This window comes from Acomys minous (assembly GCF_964271855.1).
Source record: "Acomys minous genome assembly, chromosome: 2".
NCBI classification, from domain to species: domain Eukaryota; kingdom Metazoa; phylum Chordata; class Mammalia; order Rodentia; family Muridae; genus Acomys; species Acomys minous.
The window spans coordinates 132,829,916-132,847,294 of NC_140484.1; the positions used below are offsets into that span (position 1 = coordinate 132,829,916).

Below are 17,379 nucleotides of genomic sequence, written 5' to 3' on the forward strand. Positions count from 1 at the left end.
GCAGCTGCTTAGCAAAGGAAGCAGGCGAGTCAGGAGAGAGGCCTCCCGCCCTCCCCTACCCCCACCCCACGTGCAGCAGTGGCAGCTGGCAATTCAGCTGCGTGCAGAACGAAGCTGGCGAGCTGTTCTAGCCCAATTCCAACTCAAGGTCACGGTCATTATCCTCACACTGCCATTCCTACTCCAGAGGAAAAACTAAATGAAAAGCACAAGACAACAAATCCATCTCTGACAAGCTGGGCAGTGTGAATGCCTAGTGATACAGCAGCTGGAAAACCTCAATCAATGCAGTAAGTGAACTGGTAAAACAAACAGCTCTTTATGCGGAGCTATTTGCAGCGAAGAGCCGGGAGAGAAGCAAAACGCCAGTACGCCATTCACGCTGCTGCTCTACGAAGCATGCCCATGATGGCTGGAACACAATCCACATCAACTGGCATTTATTCCGAGCCTGGGATGAACTGCAGACCAGGTCAGGCCCTAGGGCTAGAGCACTGATGAAGACAGAGGTAGCTCTGCCTTAAGAGAATGAACACAATCCAGAACATAATCTGAAAGTCATAGTTAAATAAGTTTAAGGATAAGAGATGCATGTTGTGAAAGGGAATTTGTATACCCTTTATTTCTGCTGAAAATACAACGTAAGGACTTAATTTCATAAGCTTTCTTGAAGAAGTAACACTCAAGACAAAATACGGCCTGGGCTGGAGATGTAGCTCAGTTGGAGTGTTTGCCCAGCAAATGTGAAACCCTGGGTCAGCCCCAGAGCAGAGTTAACCAAACCATAATGGCAAACATCATTAATTCCGGTACCTGGAGAGGTAGGCAGAAGGATCATCCTCAGGCATATGGTGAGCTCAAGGCCAGCCTGGGCGATATAAATCCCTATCTCAAAATAGAGGAATAAAGGAAAAGAGAGAGGGAGGGATAAACAGGCAAAGTAAAGGAAAAAAGCAAGGAGTTAGAGAGAGGCGGAAGAATAGTCCTTGGGTGCTATTCCTCAGGTGCTCTGGCTGGCCTAGAACTCCCCAAGTAGACTAAGCAGGCTGGCCAGTGAGCCCCAGGGATCTGCCTGCCTCTGCCTGGCCAGCACTAGGAATACAAGCACTTAACACTACACTCAGCTATTCTTATGTGGAATCTGGGAATTATACTCAGGTTCTTAAACACTTGACTGACAGAGCTATCTCCCTAGCCCAATTGTATTATTAACAAGAGCAGCTGAGCCTTGGGCCGGAGAGATAGCTCAGAGGTTAAGACACTGGCTGCTCTTCCAGAGGTCATGAGTTCAATTCCCAGCAACCACATGGTGGCTCACAACCATCTATAACGAGATCTGGTGCCCCCTTCTGGCCTGCAAGGATATATGCAGGCAGAATACTGTATACATAATAAATAAATAAATCTTAAAAAAAAAAAAAAAAGAAAAGAAAATAACAGCTGAGCCAGATATGATGGCACACATCCCAGCATACAGGAAGTAGAGGCAGGAGGATCATGAGTTTAAGGCTAGCCTGGGCTATACGGCAAGGTCTAGGACAGAGAGGTTTAAAAAGTGAAGGGGGGAGGAAACTGTCTCAAAAGTTGTGTATGTAGCCAGGTGGTGGCGCACGCCTTTAATTCCAGCACTCGGTCAGCAGAGGCAGGCGGATCTCTGTGGGTTTGAGGCCAGCTCATTCTACAAAGTGAGTACCAGGACAGCCAGTTCTACACACAGAGAAACCCTGTCTCAGAAACAAACAAACAAAAAAACCAAAAGAACAAACCCAACAAACTGTGTGGGATATGTGTGTAACAGCTGTGAGGCATAGCTTTTTCTGACAATCATGTTTCCTCCCTAGTTCTCAGTGTAGGCTTTTTGAGTAAGTTCTTTTATTAACTCCATTTTATACATAAGGAAACCAAGACACCAAGAGGTTAGGTAAATTGTAGCAGAGAGGTAAGCACTCCCTTCCCACCCCACCCTGGAAGTCTAGATCACAGTTGCTTTAGGCCACCAGAGACAAGGGCTTTTCATATGAAGTAAATAATATTTAGCCTTTTCAGAGTGCCTGGCTGCACTTTTCTGCACTCACTCAAGTATAACCTAACATGGCTGTTTGTTTGAGAAGTTCTATGTAGCCCAGGCTTCCCTTAAACTGTTGACTCTCCTGCCTCATCGCCCAAGTGCTGGGATTGCAGATAGATGCACTACCACACACAGCCAGATGAGGCTGAGGGGAGTTGGTTTTCTGTGCTATACAGGCGGGCTTTGAATTTTCAGGCTCAACAAATGCTCCTGCCTCAGCTCCTGTAGCTAGAGCTACAGGCGGCTGCACTTTGCTGTTGTCATTTTACTTGTTTATTCTTTCAGGGAGGGAGAGCAAGTAACAACCAAGCACGTGGCTGCCAACGGTGTAATTGCATCATCTTTGGTTTTCTATTATGTGTGTGGGTGTTTTGCCTGTATGTATCTATGTACACCACATGTGTGCCTACGGAAGCCAGAAGTGAGTGTTGGATTCCTTGGAACTGGAGTTACAGATGGTTGTGAGTTGCCATGTAGGTGCAAGGAATTGAACCTGGGTCCTCTGCAAGAGCAGCCAGTGCTCTTAACCACTGAAGCATCTCTCCAGACTACCTCTGGGTTCCTTAAAGCAGAATCTTTAAAAAATATGACAGTAACATTGTGGGAATGACATTTAATGCCTCTTTGCCACCCAAACTCCAAGAAGGTATCCCTAACCTCTACCAGTAGAACAAAATTCCCCATCAGTATTGATCACATCACAGTGTTTAGAGTGTTTACTATGAGCCAATGTCCATGGCACACACTGTCATGTACTACATTACTGAATTCTCTGAGCTTGAAGAAACAGACACACGGTCATCCTCACTATACAGATAAGCAAATGGGTTCAGCATTCTCAGGGTTATCTTGCTAATAACTGACAGAGCTAGAGTCTGAATGCAGCCAATTTGATTCCAAAGAATATATCCTCACTTGTCATTCTCAGGATGCTCCACAGGCAAGGTGTCAGTGAGCCAACCACCATTACCTCATGAAGAGAAGCACCCATCTACTGTAGACACAGCTTAACTGAGCCAGACCCTTTTTTTTTTTTTGAGACAGGGTTTCTCTGTGTAGCCTTGGCTGTCCTGGACTCGCTCTGCAGACCAGGCTGGCCTCAAACTCACAGCGATCCGCCTGCCTCTGCCTCCCAAGTGCTGGGATTAAAGGCGTGCGCCACCACGCCCGGCGAGCCAGACCCTTTTTAAATAGTAAGACTTACATGATGAAGAACCAAAGTAGTGTGTGTGTGTGTGTGTACACCAGCAACTACATGGTGGCTCACAACCATCTATAAAGGAATCTGATTCCTTTTCTGGTATACACAAAAACAGAGCACCCATATACTTAAAATAAATAAGTACATCTTTAAAAAATTAATTTTAAAGCCAGCATGGTGGCACACGTTTTTAATCCCAGCACTTGCAAGGCAGAGGCAGGTGGATCACTTTGAGTTCTAGGCTAGCCTGGTCTACAAAATGAGTCTAGGACAGCTATGACTATACAGAGAAACCCTATCTCAAAAAAACAAAAAACAAACCAACAAAAAAACCCCAAAAATTAATTTCAAGAAGAAATGTGAGGTGTAGAACTATGTAGAACTCATATACTGTTGACGGAGGGAGGGAGTGGACAGCCACTTCAGAAAAGCTTGCAGAGTCTCCAATAAACTCAAACAGATACTATACATACCATGAGAGCATAAATCACATACTCAGAAATGAAAACTTTTGTTCTCACAGAAACCCATACCCATTTGTAGTGGCCTTATTCATAGTTGCCCAAAATTAGAAGCACAAATATCCTTCAATTAGAAAAGGAAAAACTGAAGCACATCCTTTTAATGGAATGCTACTGAACAACAAAAAGGAACAAAGTTTTGATAAAGGCAAATATGGGGAAATTTCGACTACTTATTTTAAGGAAGAACACCACATTCAAAAGGGAAAATTATGTTGTTGTTGTTGTTTTTCATTTATATGATGGTCTAAAATAGGTAAAACTACAGGGAAAGGAAATAGATTTGGGCATGGTAGCACACACCTTTAATCCCAGCTCTTGGGAGGCAGAGGCAAGAGGATTGCTGAGTTTGAGGCCAGCTTGGTCTACAAAGTGAGTCTAGGACAGCCAAAGCTACACAGAGAAACCCTGCCTCAAAAAACAAAAACAAACAAACAAACAAACAAGTTAGCAAGGACTAGGTAGTGCTGGCACACACCTTTAATGCCAGCACCTGGGAGGCAGAGGCAGGCAGATCTCCGTGAGTTTGAGGCCAGCCTAGTCTATAGGTTCCACGACAGCCATAGCTACACAGAGAAACTCTGTCTCAAAAAAAAAAAAAAAAAAAAAAATCAAAACCAAAGCAACAACAAGAAAGTCCCGAAAGGTTAGCAAGGACTTGTGGGAAAGGAGTTGACTACAGAAGCAGAGAACTCAGGATAACAGGAATGTTCTGTATCTTGATTATAACCGAATTGATTCTACTGTGTACATTAGTCAAAGCTTACAGGACACGTTCACTCAAACTAATGATGCCGCAGAAAGTCTAACTTTACATCATGATATGGATTAATGAAAACCCGTATCAGCTGTCATTAGTACAAGGTGAGCTAAAAATAAACACAATGAGAACAAAATTCTGCCATAAATTCTAGCAAGATATCAGTGCTTGCCAAAGACTCTAAGCCCAACCAACACCCCCTCTCTGTTGCAAAGATCAGGAAGTGTTAGATCAGTGTTCAAGACGCATCAGCCACTCTGAGAATGTCTCCTTGTCATAATTAAGCTGAGTAAGAACTTAAAACAGAAGCCATTGCTCATCAAGTGACAATGTCATTAAGGCAAACCACAGGACATGTATGCTGTCGAAACACTGAGATAAGCTGTGAAAAGGAGCAACACAGGATCAAACACTAAGTGCTAGTTCCTTTATCCTAAAGTTTTCCAGAAAATCCAGAGACTGCATAGATATCACCAAGTTAATAAATAGCTCCCTGGACTCCAGCTTCTCTCTCTTCCCTCCCTCCCTCCCTCCCTCCCTCTCTCTCTCTCTCTCTCTCTCTCTCTCTGCCATCATGGCTCATTCACTGTCCCTACCCCCACTCAGGCCCTCACTTCTGCCTTCCCACAATAAACCTCCTTTATACTAGAAAAAAAAACAAAGCTAATAAAAAATTTAATGGCAAAACCAAAAAACATTATAGAAAATATTTTAATAAAAAAGCTATAGTAACCAAACTAGTCAAGTATTAGTGTAAGTACAGATACATAAACCAATGTAATACATCACTTCAGGGAACAGACACAGACCCTCATGGTCAACTAGCTTCCACAGATGCTGAGATATTCAGTGGAGAAAAAAATCCTTTCACTAAATAGTGAAACAACTCGGGTGAGCCGGCCCTGCCATGATGACATGGGAGCGGGAGGGCTGGTCCTGCCCTGAGGACATGGGAGTGGGAGAGTAGGCCCTGCCCTGAGGACAAGGGAATGGGCCCTGATCCAGGGCTCTGAGGGAACCTCACCCCAACATCTACCCCATCCATGTATGACCTGCTGAAATACATGAAGACGCTGGACCTGCAGATTCAAAGATTAAGAATCTCCTTGACACACAGAAACAATGGGATATCCAACAGCAGTCCCAGTGTGGATCTGGTAACAATAGTGTAGGCCTCACACCAGACCCATGACTCGTAGCAATGAACATCTGAAAGTAAACATATGTGGACAAAAGGCTAAACTGCATGATACACTACAGCTTCTGTGATAAGATTTTTCATTTGTTTGTTTTATTTTACTGAGGGGAGGAGAGGGATTTTGGTGCATGACGTGTAAAATCATAGACATTCAATAAAAGTAAAAAAAAAAAAATAGTGAAACAACTTAAGAGCCATATTAGAAAACAAAGCAAGAGAGGAAAAGAGAAAAAAAACCCCAATTATTTTTTGAAAGGACAGGACAAACACAAATTCTATACCATATACAAAAACAGTTCAAAATGGATCTGGCTTAATGTAAGACTTTAAAATGAGGCCTGCTATAGAAAATAGCTTATTATTATTATATATGATACCAAAATATTAACATTAGCAGAAACCAAACAAAAAAACAAAACACTACGCTACCTTTTGAAAGAAACACTTAAGAAAACAGGTTGGGTGCCAGGAGTGGTAGTGCATGCCTGTAATCACAGCACTTAGGTGACAGAGGCAGGTGGATCTCTGTGAGTTCAAGGCTAGCTTGGTCTACAGAGTGAGCTCCAGGACAACCAGGGCTATAGAGAGAGATCCTGTCTCAAAAACAAACAAAAACAAAAACAAACAAACAAATAAAAAAACAGGCTGGGTGTTAATCCCAGCACTCGGGAGGCAGAGGCAGGAAGATCTCTGTGAATTCAAGGCCAGCCTGGTCTACAAAGTGAGTCTAGGACAGCCAAAGCTACACAGAGAAACCCTGTCTCAAAAAACCAGAAAAGAAAAAAAAAAAAGAAAAAGAAAAAAGAAAAAAGAAAGAAAGGAAGGAAGGAAAGAAGGAAGGAAGGAAGAAAACAGGTTGGATGTGGTGGCTCATGCCTATAATCTTAGTACTGAGGAGGCAGATGCAGGGGGATTGCTACAAATTTAAGAAGCTAGCCTGGTCTACATAGTGAGTTCCAGACCAGTCAGGACTACCATAGTGAAACTCGATCTCAAAAATGAAATGGAGCTGGGTGTGGTAGTACACGCCTTTAATCCCAGCACTCAGGAGGCAGAGGCAGGAGGATCTCTTCCAGTTCGAGGCCAGCCTGGTCTACAAAATGAATTCAGGGCAGCCAAGGCTACACAGAGAAATCCTGTCTTGAAAAAACAAAACAAAACAAAAAACAAACAGAACAGAATCACCTATTGACAGATGAATGGAGAAGCAAAATATGGAATATAGTAGAATCTTCCATCTTAGAAGGGCAAGTCTGATATATTCTACAACATAAATGAATTCTACAGACATTATACTCAGCAAAATAAACCAGCCATAAAATATATATACAGTATAACTCTACTTCTATGAGGTAATAAAAACAGACAGAAAATAGGACGGTTGTGGGAGATGAGGGGGCAACAGTTATGGGCTAAGCAGAAGAGGAAATGCAGAATTACTGTTTAGTAAGTGCTAAATTTAAGTTTTGTTTGTTTTGGTTTTGAAGACAAGATTTTTCCATGTAGCCCTGTCTGGCCTGAAACTGAGAGATCTACCCACCTCTGTCTCCCAAGTTCTGGGATTAAGGGTGTGCGCCACCACTACCCAGCACAAAACTTCAGTTTTATAAGCTATAAAGTCACAAACACAGGCAGTGGTAGCAATTGCTCATTATGACTGTGTTTGCTATCACTGGGCCACATGCACATTTAAGGATACTTAAGAAGCAGCTGGTGCGATGGCTCAGCAGGTAAAGGTGACTGCCACCGAGCCTGAAGAACTGAGCCCCTGGCATCTACAAGGTGGACGGAGAGAACTGACTCCTGCAAGCTGGACTTCCATACTCCCGTGCTCTGGCATATTCACCCCTAGACCCACATACACAGAATAAATACACAAATGCAATTTTTAAAACTTAGAAGTAGTAAAATTATTAGTTATTTTACCAAAATTTTTAAAAACAACTTGCAACAACATGGTTGGACTTAAGCACATTATGCTAAATGGAAAAGGTCAGATATAAACAGCTGTCTACGTGTGATTCCATTTACATGATGTTCTGAAGACATTAAGACAACAGGAGGGCAGTGAGAGGGCAGCTCAGCGGGAAGGCACCTGCCACCAGTCTGATGACCAGCGAGGTCCATCCCAGGGACACACACAAGGGAACAAAAGAACTGACTCCTGCACACTGATCTTTGACCTCCACACATATTGTGCCATATGCACCCTGAGGCATGTAGGAACAGCTCACACACAATAACACATACAATAAGCAAATAAAATTTAAAACGAGGCTAGATAACTTATCAGTGGTCTCCAGAGACTTAGGTGGGGGAGGGGAAGAGACTGGCTGTATGGAACAACAAGGAACTTTTGAGGTTAATGAGTTGCTATATGCTTTGTACCAGGTATGTAACTAAAGAGTAACTTTCATTACATGTACATTATTTTCCCAAAACTGACTTGGCAAAAAAAGCAGAGCATAAGCCAGGCGTGGTGGCACACTCCTTTAATCCCAGCGCATGGAAGGCAGAGGCAAAAGGATCTCTGTGAGATCGAGGCCAGCCTGGTCTACAAAGGAAGTCCAGGACAGCCAAGGCTACAGGGGGTGGGGTGAAGGTGGAAGCATGATACTCAGGCCAGAAACACCGCAAACAAAGGCATCCTTCCTACCTTTCCTCCACTTTGATGGAGAGCTGGTTGCAGAGGCGGTGGACATACTGGGCATAATTTTCTGCCAGAGTCATGTCATAAGCAATCAGGTGAACATTTAAAACCCCATATTCATAATCTGTCCCCAGATTAATGGCTCTCACTTCCACTTTTGCTTTCTTCTTTTTGGGCTGAATGAAAAACAAAGAGAAAAAAAATAAGTCAAAGTATTGTATAAGAAATTTTACCAGCTGGGCATGGTGCAGCCTCTAATTCCAGCACTTGGGAGGCAGGTGGATTTCGGTAAGATCAAGGCTAGCCTGGTCTATATAGGGAGTTCCAGGCTAGCCAGGACTACAATGTAAAACTTTATGTCAAAACAAAACAAATCAAAAACAAAAAACAAAGAAGAAATGTAATCATAATGTATTCTTTTTTTTTTCCTGTTGTTTTCTTGAGACAGGGTTTCTCTGTGTAGCTCTAGCTGTCCTAGAACTCACTTTATAGACCAGGCTGGCTTTGAACTCACGGAGATCTACCTGCCTCTGTCTCCTGAGTGCTGAGATTATAGGCATGTGCTACCATGCCAGGAATGTGATCATACTTAAAAAAACAAAAACATAAACCCAAGCTTTCAAGTAAAATTGTTTACCACATTTTCCTCAGGTTACTCTTTAGAGATGCTAAAGTTCTCAGGGAAAAGAAGAGGCAGCTTCCCTTACCAGTGGCCAGTACAAGACAATAGAGCTATATGTGACTGCCATCTGTCATTACCTTGTTTTGAGGCTCACCTCCCATCCCTAGGCCTGTTTCTCAACTTGCAACTTGATAGAGTTATGCTATAGCAAAAAATTTTACTTTTTTGGTGTTGGTTATTAAACTCTTAGCACCTACTCCATTGCTTAGCTATGTTTTCAACCTAAGGTGCATTTTGTTTGTTTGTTTGAAATTAGTGTGTGTGTGTGTGTGTGTGTGTGTGTGTGTGTGTGTGTGTGTGTGTGATCTGTGTGTGTATATGGCATGGCCCATGAGTGTGGCCCATGAGTGTAAGTCAGAAGACAAACTGAGGGATTGATCTTTCCACCAAATTGATTCCAAGGATCAGTCTTGGCAACAGGCCTCTTTACCCACAATCCACTTTTAGTATGTTATAAAACAGGAGCCAAGAGTCACCTTTTCTCACGTGAACAACCAGGTCAAATGACCTAGCATCATAGCAATGCACTGTCACCTCTGTCATATACTAGATATCCACAGTTAAGATGTTCCTGTACTTGTAGTTTCTGTTGGATGCTCTGTCTGTGCTTGGTTCTATATTGCATTATTTCCAATAATAACTGGACATTCCCTCAGTCTTGTTGCTGGTAAAAAAAATCATTTTTTTTACTCAACTGGGGGTTGAGGTACAGTTCAGTGATAAACTATCTTCTGAGTACTCAGATGGCTCAGGCAGAATTCCAAACACTAAAGGAGAGAATGAGGATAGCTAATCATGGTAGTACACACCTATAATCCTAACACCCAGGAAACTGGCAGGAAGGTCGCAGGCTATATAGTAAGACCTTGTTTTCATTAAGAAAACCTAAGACCTAAGTACCTTCAGTCACCTCTGCACAGCAGTTGCCATAGTACTGTTCTGGATAGAGCATCACCACTTTCCAGGTTAGCCTAAGAGAGCAGGTATCCAGCGTGTATGTTGGGGGGAAGCAGAGGGGACAAATGAGGGGTCTTACAAATACAGTAATCCTGACAAGAGTCTCACAAAATGCTCTGAGTCTTGAAGAAAATGCTGAATGTAAAGTGATTAATACAGACAGCACACCCTCTGGACTGTAATCCTGATTCCGTGTGAGAAAAAAATATGAAGCCTGAACTATTAAGGTTTGTCTTTCAGAGTTACATTTAAGAAACTAAAATCCAGAACTGTTTAACTGCAATACAGGTATTTATCTAGAGCAGGCTCCTCTGTATTACTAAAGTTTTCAACAGGAGTGGCCACAGCGGGGGTTCCAGACCTTGCCATGAGTGGAAAGCCAACCATCAAGACTTTAACACTTCCCTGGCCAAATCCAGCCAGGATTCTTCACCATCACAGTAAACACTGCAGCGGAGGAGGCTAAGTCTGGAAGCCAAGGGAATGGGTGCAGACTTCAGCAGAGAGGGGAGGGGCGCCTCTGAGGACTGCAGGAGAGGAGTGCCAGGCCTCTTCAAAGGTGCTGCTTTAAGAGAACAAAGAAGCTGATCCAAGTATCCATTTTGGCATCCACCCCTGCTCTTCCATGCTGGCCTAGATCTGCCTGGACAGATCTACATTATCAAGACCATTGTGATATTATTATACTTCAGTTCTGAGCCAGGGCACAGCACAGCCAGCGAAAGCCTAACTGCATATCATTTCAGACACTAGTTTCTATAAAAACTTTTTGTTTTTGATGTTGGTGATTTGGGGAGGGGGAGTTACTGGGGATTAAACTCTATGCCTTGTGCATGCCAAATACATGTTATACCACTGAGCTACACCTTTTCCCTCTGGTTTACATAACTGTATTGCACCCCCATGCATCCATCCTCTCCTCTCTTCCTCCTGCTGAGTCTGGGTCTTAATGAATGCCATGGGGAATTATTAGAGAGATCTGAAAGAGATGGAAGTGAACAGAGCTGGGTTTGGAAGCCTACCCCAGTATCACAAGGACAGTCAGGCAAGAAAGGAAGGCAGGCTAGGGGGAAAAGTGCCAGGAACACTGGTTACTGTCCAACAAACTTCAGCACTGCTGCGGCTGGCCTGGATGTGTGACCCACCTCAGGTTCCCATAGGATTAATCTGATCCTCCGAATGGACCACAAAGAAAGTTTTTGCCCACCTTCACTAGCACAGAGCTGGCAGAAAAGTAAAACTAGAGTCACAGGGTCTCTTACAGTTGGAAGAAATCTTAAAGATAATTTTGTCTCTTCTCCCCTGACAGAGAACAACAGTAAGAAATGGCAAAGGTAATCCCAGCCCTTGGGAGGCAGAGTCAGGCAGATCTCTTTAAGTTCAAGGCCAGCTTGGTCTATAAAGTGTTCCAGGACAGCCAGGGCTACAACACACGCACACAAAACCCTGTCTCAAAAAAACAAAAACAAGCCAGAGAATGAGAGAGAGAGAGAGAGAGAGAGAGAGAGAGAGAGAGAGAGAGAGGGATATGAATGATAAAGGTTAAGTACTTTCTGTCTATTTGGAGCATGAAACTGGGCCCAGGCTCTCCACTATGACGTGAGAGCATCTGCCTGTCAGTCAGGAGGGAGCCTTTAGAGCAGGAGAACCAGGGAAGATTGCATCATCCACCGTCTCCAAGCTAAAACCCTGCCACATCGCAACACTCAGCTTCCAGAAGTCCTCGTGATGAGAATAATGAAGCTGACAGCTGTGTGCCCAAATGATTTGGGGATGGTTCTCTGAAAACATCTGTAGTGATCTGAAGGTGCAGGCTGACTGGGTGGGCATATTCCTAATTCAGTGTCAAACATTCGAGACACAGTTTCCTCATTTGTAACAGCAAAATTATCATGATGCTATAAGCAATGACTGAGGCCTTTTATTTATTTATTTTGGTTTTTCAAGACAGGGTTTCTCTTGTAAACCTGGCTGTCCTGGATCCACTTTGTAGACCAGGCTGACCTCGAACTCACATCAATTCGTCTGCCTCTGCCTCCCCAGTGCTGAGATTAAAGACATGCACCACCACACCTGTCTCTTACATATATTCTTTTTTTTTTTTTTGGTGGTGGTGGTGGTTCAAGACAGGGTTTCTCTGTGTAGCCATGGCTGTCCTAGACTTGCTTTGTTGACCAGGCTGGCCTGGAACTCACAGCCATCCACCTGCTCTGCCTCCCAAGTGCTGGGGTTAAAGGCGTGCACGCCACCATGCCCATCCTAATTCATGGGCTTTTACACTCAGCCCCTGTCTGTCAGTTCATGTACAGTATATTTAAAGTCCCTTTATTTCTCTGTTAGCCACTTTGTTGTTGTTCTATACTCTGTGCTGAACGTTGATGCTTAGATGAGCAAGATTTGTTCCCCAAAGGCCCAGTCAGCTGAGAAAGCTCTCCAGATCTAACTGAATACATGTCCTGAGTATTTTACTAGAGGAATTAATAATAATTAATTACTAAAGGAATTAATAATAATAATATTAAATAATATTATCAAATAATAATTAAATATATTAATATTATTATGTTTATGTTTATTTGAAACAAGGTTTCTCTGTATAGCATTGGCTGTCCTGGACTCACTCTGTAGACCAGGCTGGCCTCGAACATAAAGATCTGCCTGCCTCTATCTCTTTGAGTGCTAGGATTACCATGTCTGCCTGAGGAATATTATTATTAAGAGAGCAGAGATAAACAATTTTGTCATGTGCCACCGGGCTTCAATTTCTATAATAGGTGTTATGTCTCATTCATCCTTTTATTTCTAGAGCCCAGTAATCATTATCCTCATCATCAGGAGATGGATGGGGAAGTGACAACATGCTTCTTCCCATTAAGAATGTAGTTAAAGCTGGGCAGTGGTGCCACACGCCTTTGATCCCAGCACTCGGGAGGCAGAGGCAGGCGGATCTCTGTGAGTTCCAGGCCAGCCTGGTCTACAAAGTGAGTCCAGGACAGCCAAGGCTATACAGAGAAACCCTGTCTAGAAAAACCAAAAACCAAAATAAAACAAAAAGCCCATGAAATGATTTAACAGGGCTTTGGCTGCATGAGAACTTGACCTTGGTGGTTTGTGCTGCTTCTTGTAATTTTGACCAACAGCTAATAGCTAGAATAGGGTTGCCCAACAGCTAGACTATTGCTACTTTTAACCTGTCAAAGAAAAGTAACTCCAAAAAAATCTGAAGCATTTAAAATTCAAAAGAAGGAAGCAAGGCTTTTGGAGAAACATGAGATTAAACAAAGTAAGTGCTGAGTCCAGAGATGAGGTGCCATGAGCCAAGCTGGGTCTTGCAGGATGAGAACCGTGAAGGAAACAGGAAGGATATGAGTTCATACAGAGGAAAGGATATGTGCAAAGGCAGAGGCAGTGAGAACATGGCTGTGTAAGAAAGTATGCAGAGGATCATCCAGAAAGAGGCTGGGCCTGTGCTGTAAGAGGCGTGCCTAATATGGGTTGTTCCCATGCCTCCCATGTGTTTCCCAAGAAGCTTCACTCTAGTCCTCCCTTCACTGCCTCCTCAGGGACAAGGGCGCTTGATTTTAGGGACAGCAACCAAGTGAAGAGTTATAAATGAAGCCAAGAAAGAAAGAAGTCAAGCAGCATTGCCAAAAAGAGATGAGGGGCTGGAGAGATGGCTCAGCAGTTAAGAGCACTGACTGATCTTCCAGAGGACCAGGTTCAATTCCCAGCACCCACATGTCAGCTCACAACTGTCTGTAACTCCCAGGGGATCTGACACCCTCACACAGACATACATTTAGGCAAAACACCAATCCACATTAAATTAAAAATAAATCTTAAGAAAAAAAAAAGAAGAGATGAACCAGATGCCCCTTTCTTTCCAAGGTTCAAAAGACAGAAGGTGGCATACTCCTTTAATTCCAGCATTCAAGAGGCAGAGGAAGCTAGGCGTGGTTGTGCATGCCTGTAATCCCAGGAGGTGGATGGGATCGCTGTGAGTTCGAGGCCAGCCTGGTCTACAAAGCAAGTCCAGGACAGCCAAGGCTACACAGAGAGACACTGTCTCAAAGGGGGGGGGGGGGGGAAAGGGAGAGGAGGCAGGTGGATCTCTGTAAGTTCCAGGCCAATCAGGGCTAGGGTGAGACCCTGTCTCAAAACAAACAAACAACTCTCCCTTAAAAACAAAACAAAACAAAAACCTGAGAAGACTAGTAGTGCATGTGGAAGGAGGGAAGGGAAAACATCAGTAGGAATGAGACAAAGGTGCTTTGGCATGAACTTGACCTTGAGAACTGACTAACACCTCAGGGACATTAAACTCCAAGAGAATGAGAAAGACAGCAGGAAAGAAAAAAAAAAATAGGAACCTGGGGACTTATTGGATTTTGTTTTTGTTTGTCTGTTTTCTTGCCTGGATGTTTCAAGGAGACCACACAATTTATCAAATTTATCTAGATATCTAGTTTCACCCCGAGGAGTGAGAAGTGACAAGGCAGTGGGATGGAGCCTCTGTAAGCTACAGATGAAAGCTTTTACTGTGCTGTCCTGAGGAACAGAGGTTCCTGGAGCAGCTTCCACCACCACCCAGCACTACTGCGCTAGCCACGGCGGGACAGACAGCCACAGAGGGCCTACAGCCCGGTCCAAAAGCACTACTCCCTTCAAACAACCACAGTCGTCTGGAGCCAGCTGCTTGCAGTTATGGGGTGTCTGCAGCCGCGGCTTTACAAAGTCGCCTCAGAGCAGCTAGAATAATCACATTTCAACTCAGTTGGATCAATATTTATTGTCCCTGCAGGATGCCAGGTCCTATACTGGACACTGAGGATACAAAGAAAAGAGATACATGTCCTCTACCCTTAGGTATCTTGAAATCTAGAAGAGGAGGCAGCCATCAAAGCAGATAGTCTGGACAGTCCTAGGGCACAGGGAACACAAGCAACCCCATGCAGGAAATCCAAGGTTTCTCAGAGGGATGATTCACTTCTGCCCCAGTTTAAAGGCTGAAGATGAGAGACCAGAAGAATTAAAATTGGATTTCAGAGTCACTGGGGCAAAGTTTAAGGAAAAGGCCTACAGGCCTGAGCCAATCAGGGGACAGCAGGAAAGTAGCTAACATTCCCAGATGTTAAGCATTTCCAGGTCAAGTTCTACCAATCCCCTAGCAACAGCCAATCAGCACAGGACAGGACATTCCAACTGAAACCAAAGAGCAGATCCACCCTGCTCCCAAGGGAGAACAAAGAAACCATTTGTGGTTTTTAGCACCCTCTCACAACCTCTTCCTATCTGCCTCTGAGCACTGTCCTGGGAGCACAGTCTCTCTGCCGGCATGAACCAGGTCCTGTTTACCCTTAATATAAAAAGTAATTTTCTGATTTTGTAAACCTGGTCAAAAGTTCATGGCTGGCAAGCTCATAGCCCCAAGTGGGAAGCTGCTGCTTCGCTACCCTGGACTCGCTTTGTAGACCAGGCTGGCCTCGAACTCACAGCAATCTGCCTGCCTCTGATCTGCTGGGACTAAAGGCATGTGCCACCACTCCTGGATTGTTGCTGTTTTATGAAATAAACAAGATGTCCCATCACACTGCCTTCTAAGTAGTTTTGTTTATACCACATATTAGTGCTGCCATCTGCTTTGAGCAGAGAAGCTTTTTGCAGTGGTCAGCTGTGACTACAGAAACTCTTAACTAGCCAAAGTACTAAGAATAAATGGGCACTGAATGCCCAGTCGTAAAGGGGACATCTATATGATCCCCTCCAAGGTTAAGGGAACATCCTGGAAGAAAGGGTGGAAAGAATGTAAAAGCCAGGAGGGCAGAATGTTGACCTCTGAGCATGATATGGCTGCTGCACTCCTGAAATCAAAGAAACCTGGTTACCTGCACAAGACCAGGCCTGTCCACACCGTTATGGAAGCCCCCTCACCCCTACACACAGACACACAGACACATGCAGACACACACACACACACACACACACACACACACACACATTTTCTTCAGTACTATAAATACTACTAAGGTACTTATGCTCCTGAAAATAAATTCTCAACCATATTCCTGTAAACTACTTATGAAACTAACTGGAACACACACACACACACACACACACACACACACACACACACACACACAGAAAAAAACTGAATGAGACTAGTAGAGAAACTAGGAATAGGAGGGTAATGATCCTGGGTAACGAGGGGGTATGTATGCTCGAAGCACATTATATACATACATAAAAATGTCATACTTAAACCACTGTTACTGATGGGCTTGGTGATGCACACCCTTAATCCCAGCACTCAGGCAGAGGCAGGCAGATTGCTATGAGTTCAAGGCCAGCCTGGTCTACAAAGTGAGTCCAGGACAGCCAAGGCTACACAGAGAAACCCTGTCTTGAAAAACAAAACAACAACAACAACAAAAAGAAACTGTTTTCCGCCCTCTTTCCTTTCTGCCACAGCCATGCCATCCAGACTGAGGAAGACCTGGAAACTCTGGGGTCATGTAAGTCACAGTCACAGCTGCATTGGTGAGCACCGCAAGCACCCTGAGGCTGCAGGAATGCTGGAGGCATGCATCACCACAAATATCATCCAGGTGTCTTTGGGAAAGTTGGTGTGAGGCGTTACCTCTTAAAGAGGAGCCAGAGCTTCTGCCCAGCTGTCAACCTGGATAAACTGTGGACCCTGGTCAGTGAGCAGATGCTCAATGTTGCAAAAAACAAGATGGAGATGCTCCCATCACTGATGCTGTGTTACTACAAAGTTCTGGGGAAGAGCAAGCTCCCTAAGCAGCCTGTCATCGTGAAGGACAAATAAATTCTTTAGCAGAAGAGCTGAAGAGAAGATTAAGGGTGTTGGAGGTGCCTGTGCCCTGGTGGACTAAAGCTGCCTGGGGAGATTAATTAAATGCGAACATTTTCAGAGAGATGGAGAAAGAGACAGAGAGAGAGAAGGGGAGGGGAGAGAGAGAGAGACAGAGAGAGAGAGAGAGACAGACAGACAGACAGAGAGACAGAGACAGAGACAGAGACAGAGACAGAGACAGAGAGAGAGAGAGAGAGAGAGAGACAGAGACAGAGACACAGAGAGAGACAGAGAGAGAGAGAGACAGAGCAGACAGAGAGACACAGAGTACATGAAATTGCTTTCCAGGGTGGAGAGATGGCTCGGTAGTTAAGAGCACTGGCTGTTCTTCCAAAGAACCTGGGTGCAGTTCCCAGCACACACATGGCAGCTCATACTGTCTGTAACTCCATTCCAGGGGATCCAACACTCTCACACAGACGTACATACAGATGTACACACAGATGTACATACAGTACATACAGGCAG

At 44.1% G+C, this 17,379-nt stretch overlaps 1 protein-coding gene across 2 annotated transcripts in view; it reads right to left on the minus strand.

The window, feature by feature from the left end:
- MRPL48 (mitochondrial ribosomal protein L48) overlaps positions 1-17,379 on the minus strand; it is a 49,623-nt gene that overhangs the window by 7,579 nt on the left and 24,665 nt on the right. For both annotated transcript variants that reach the window (XM_084772962.1, XM_084772961.1), the window contains exon 5: positions 8,405-8,574. In XM_084772962.1, the coding sequence (XP_084629088.1) occupies positions 8,405-8,574 (170 nt within the window). The remainder of the gene's footprint in view (positions 1-8,404; positions 8,575-17,379) is intronic.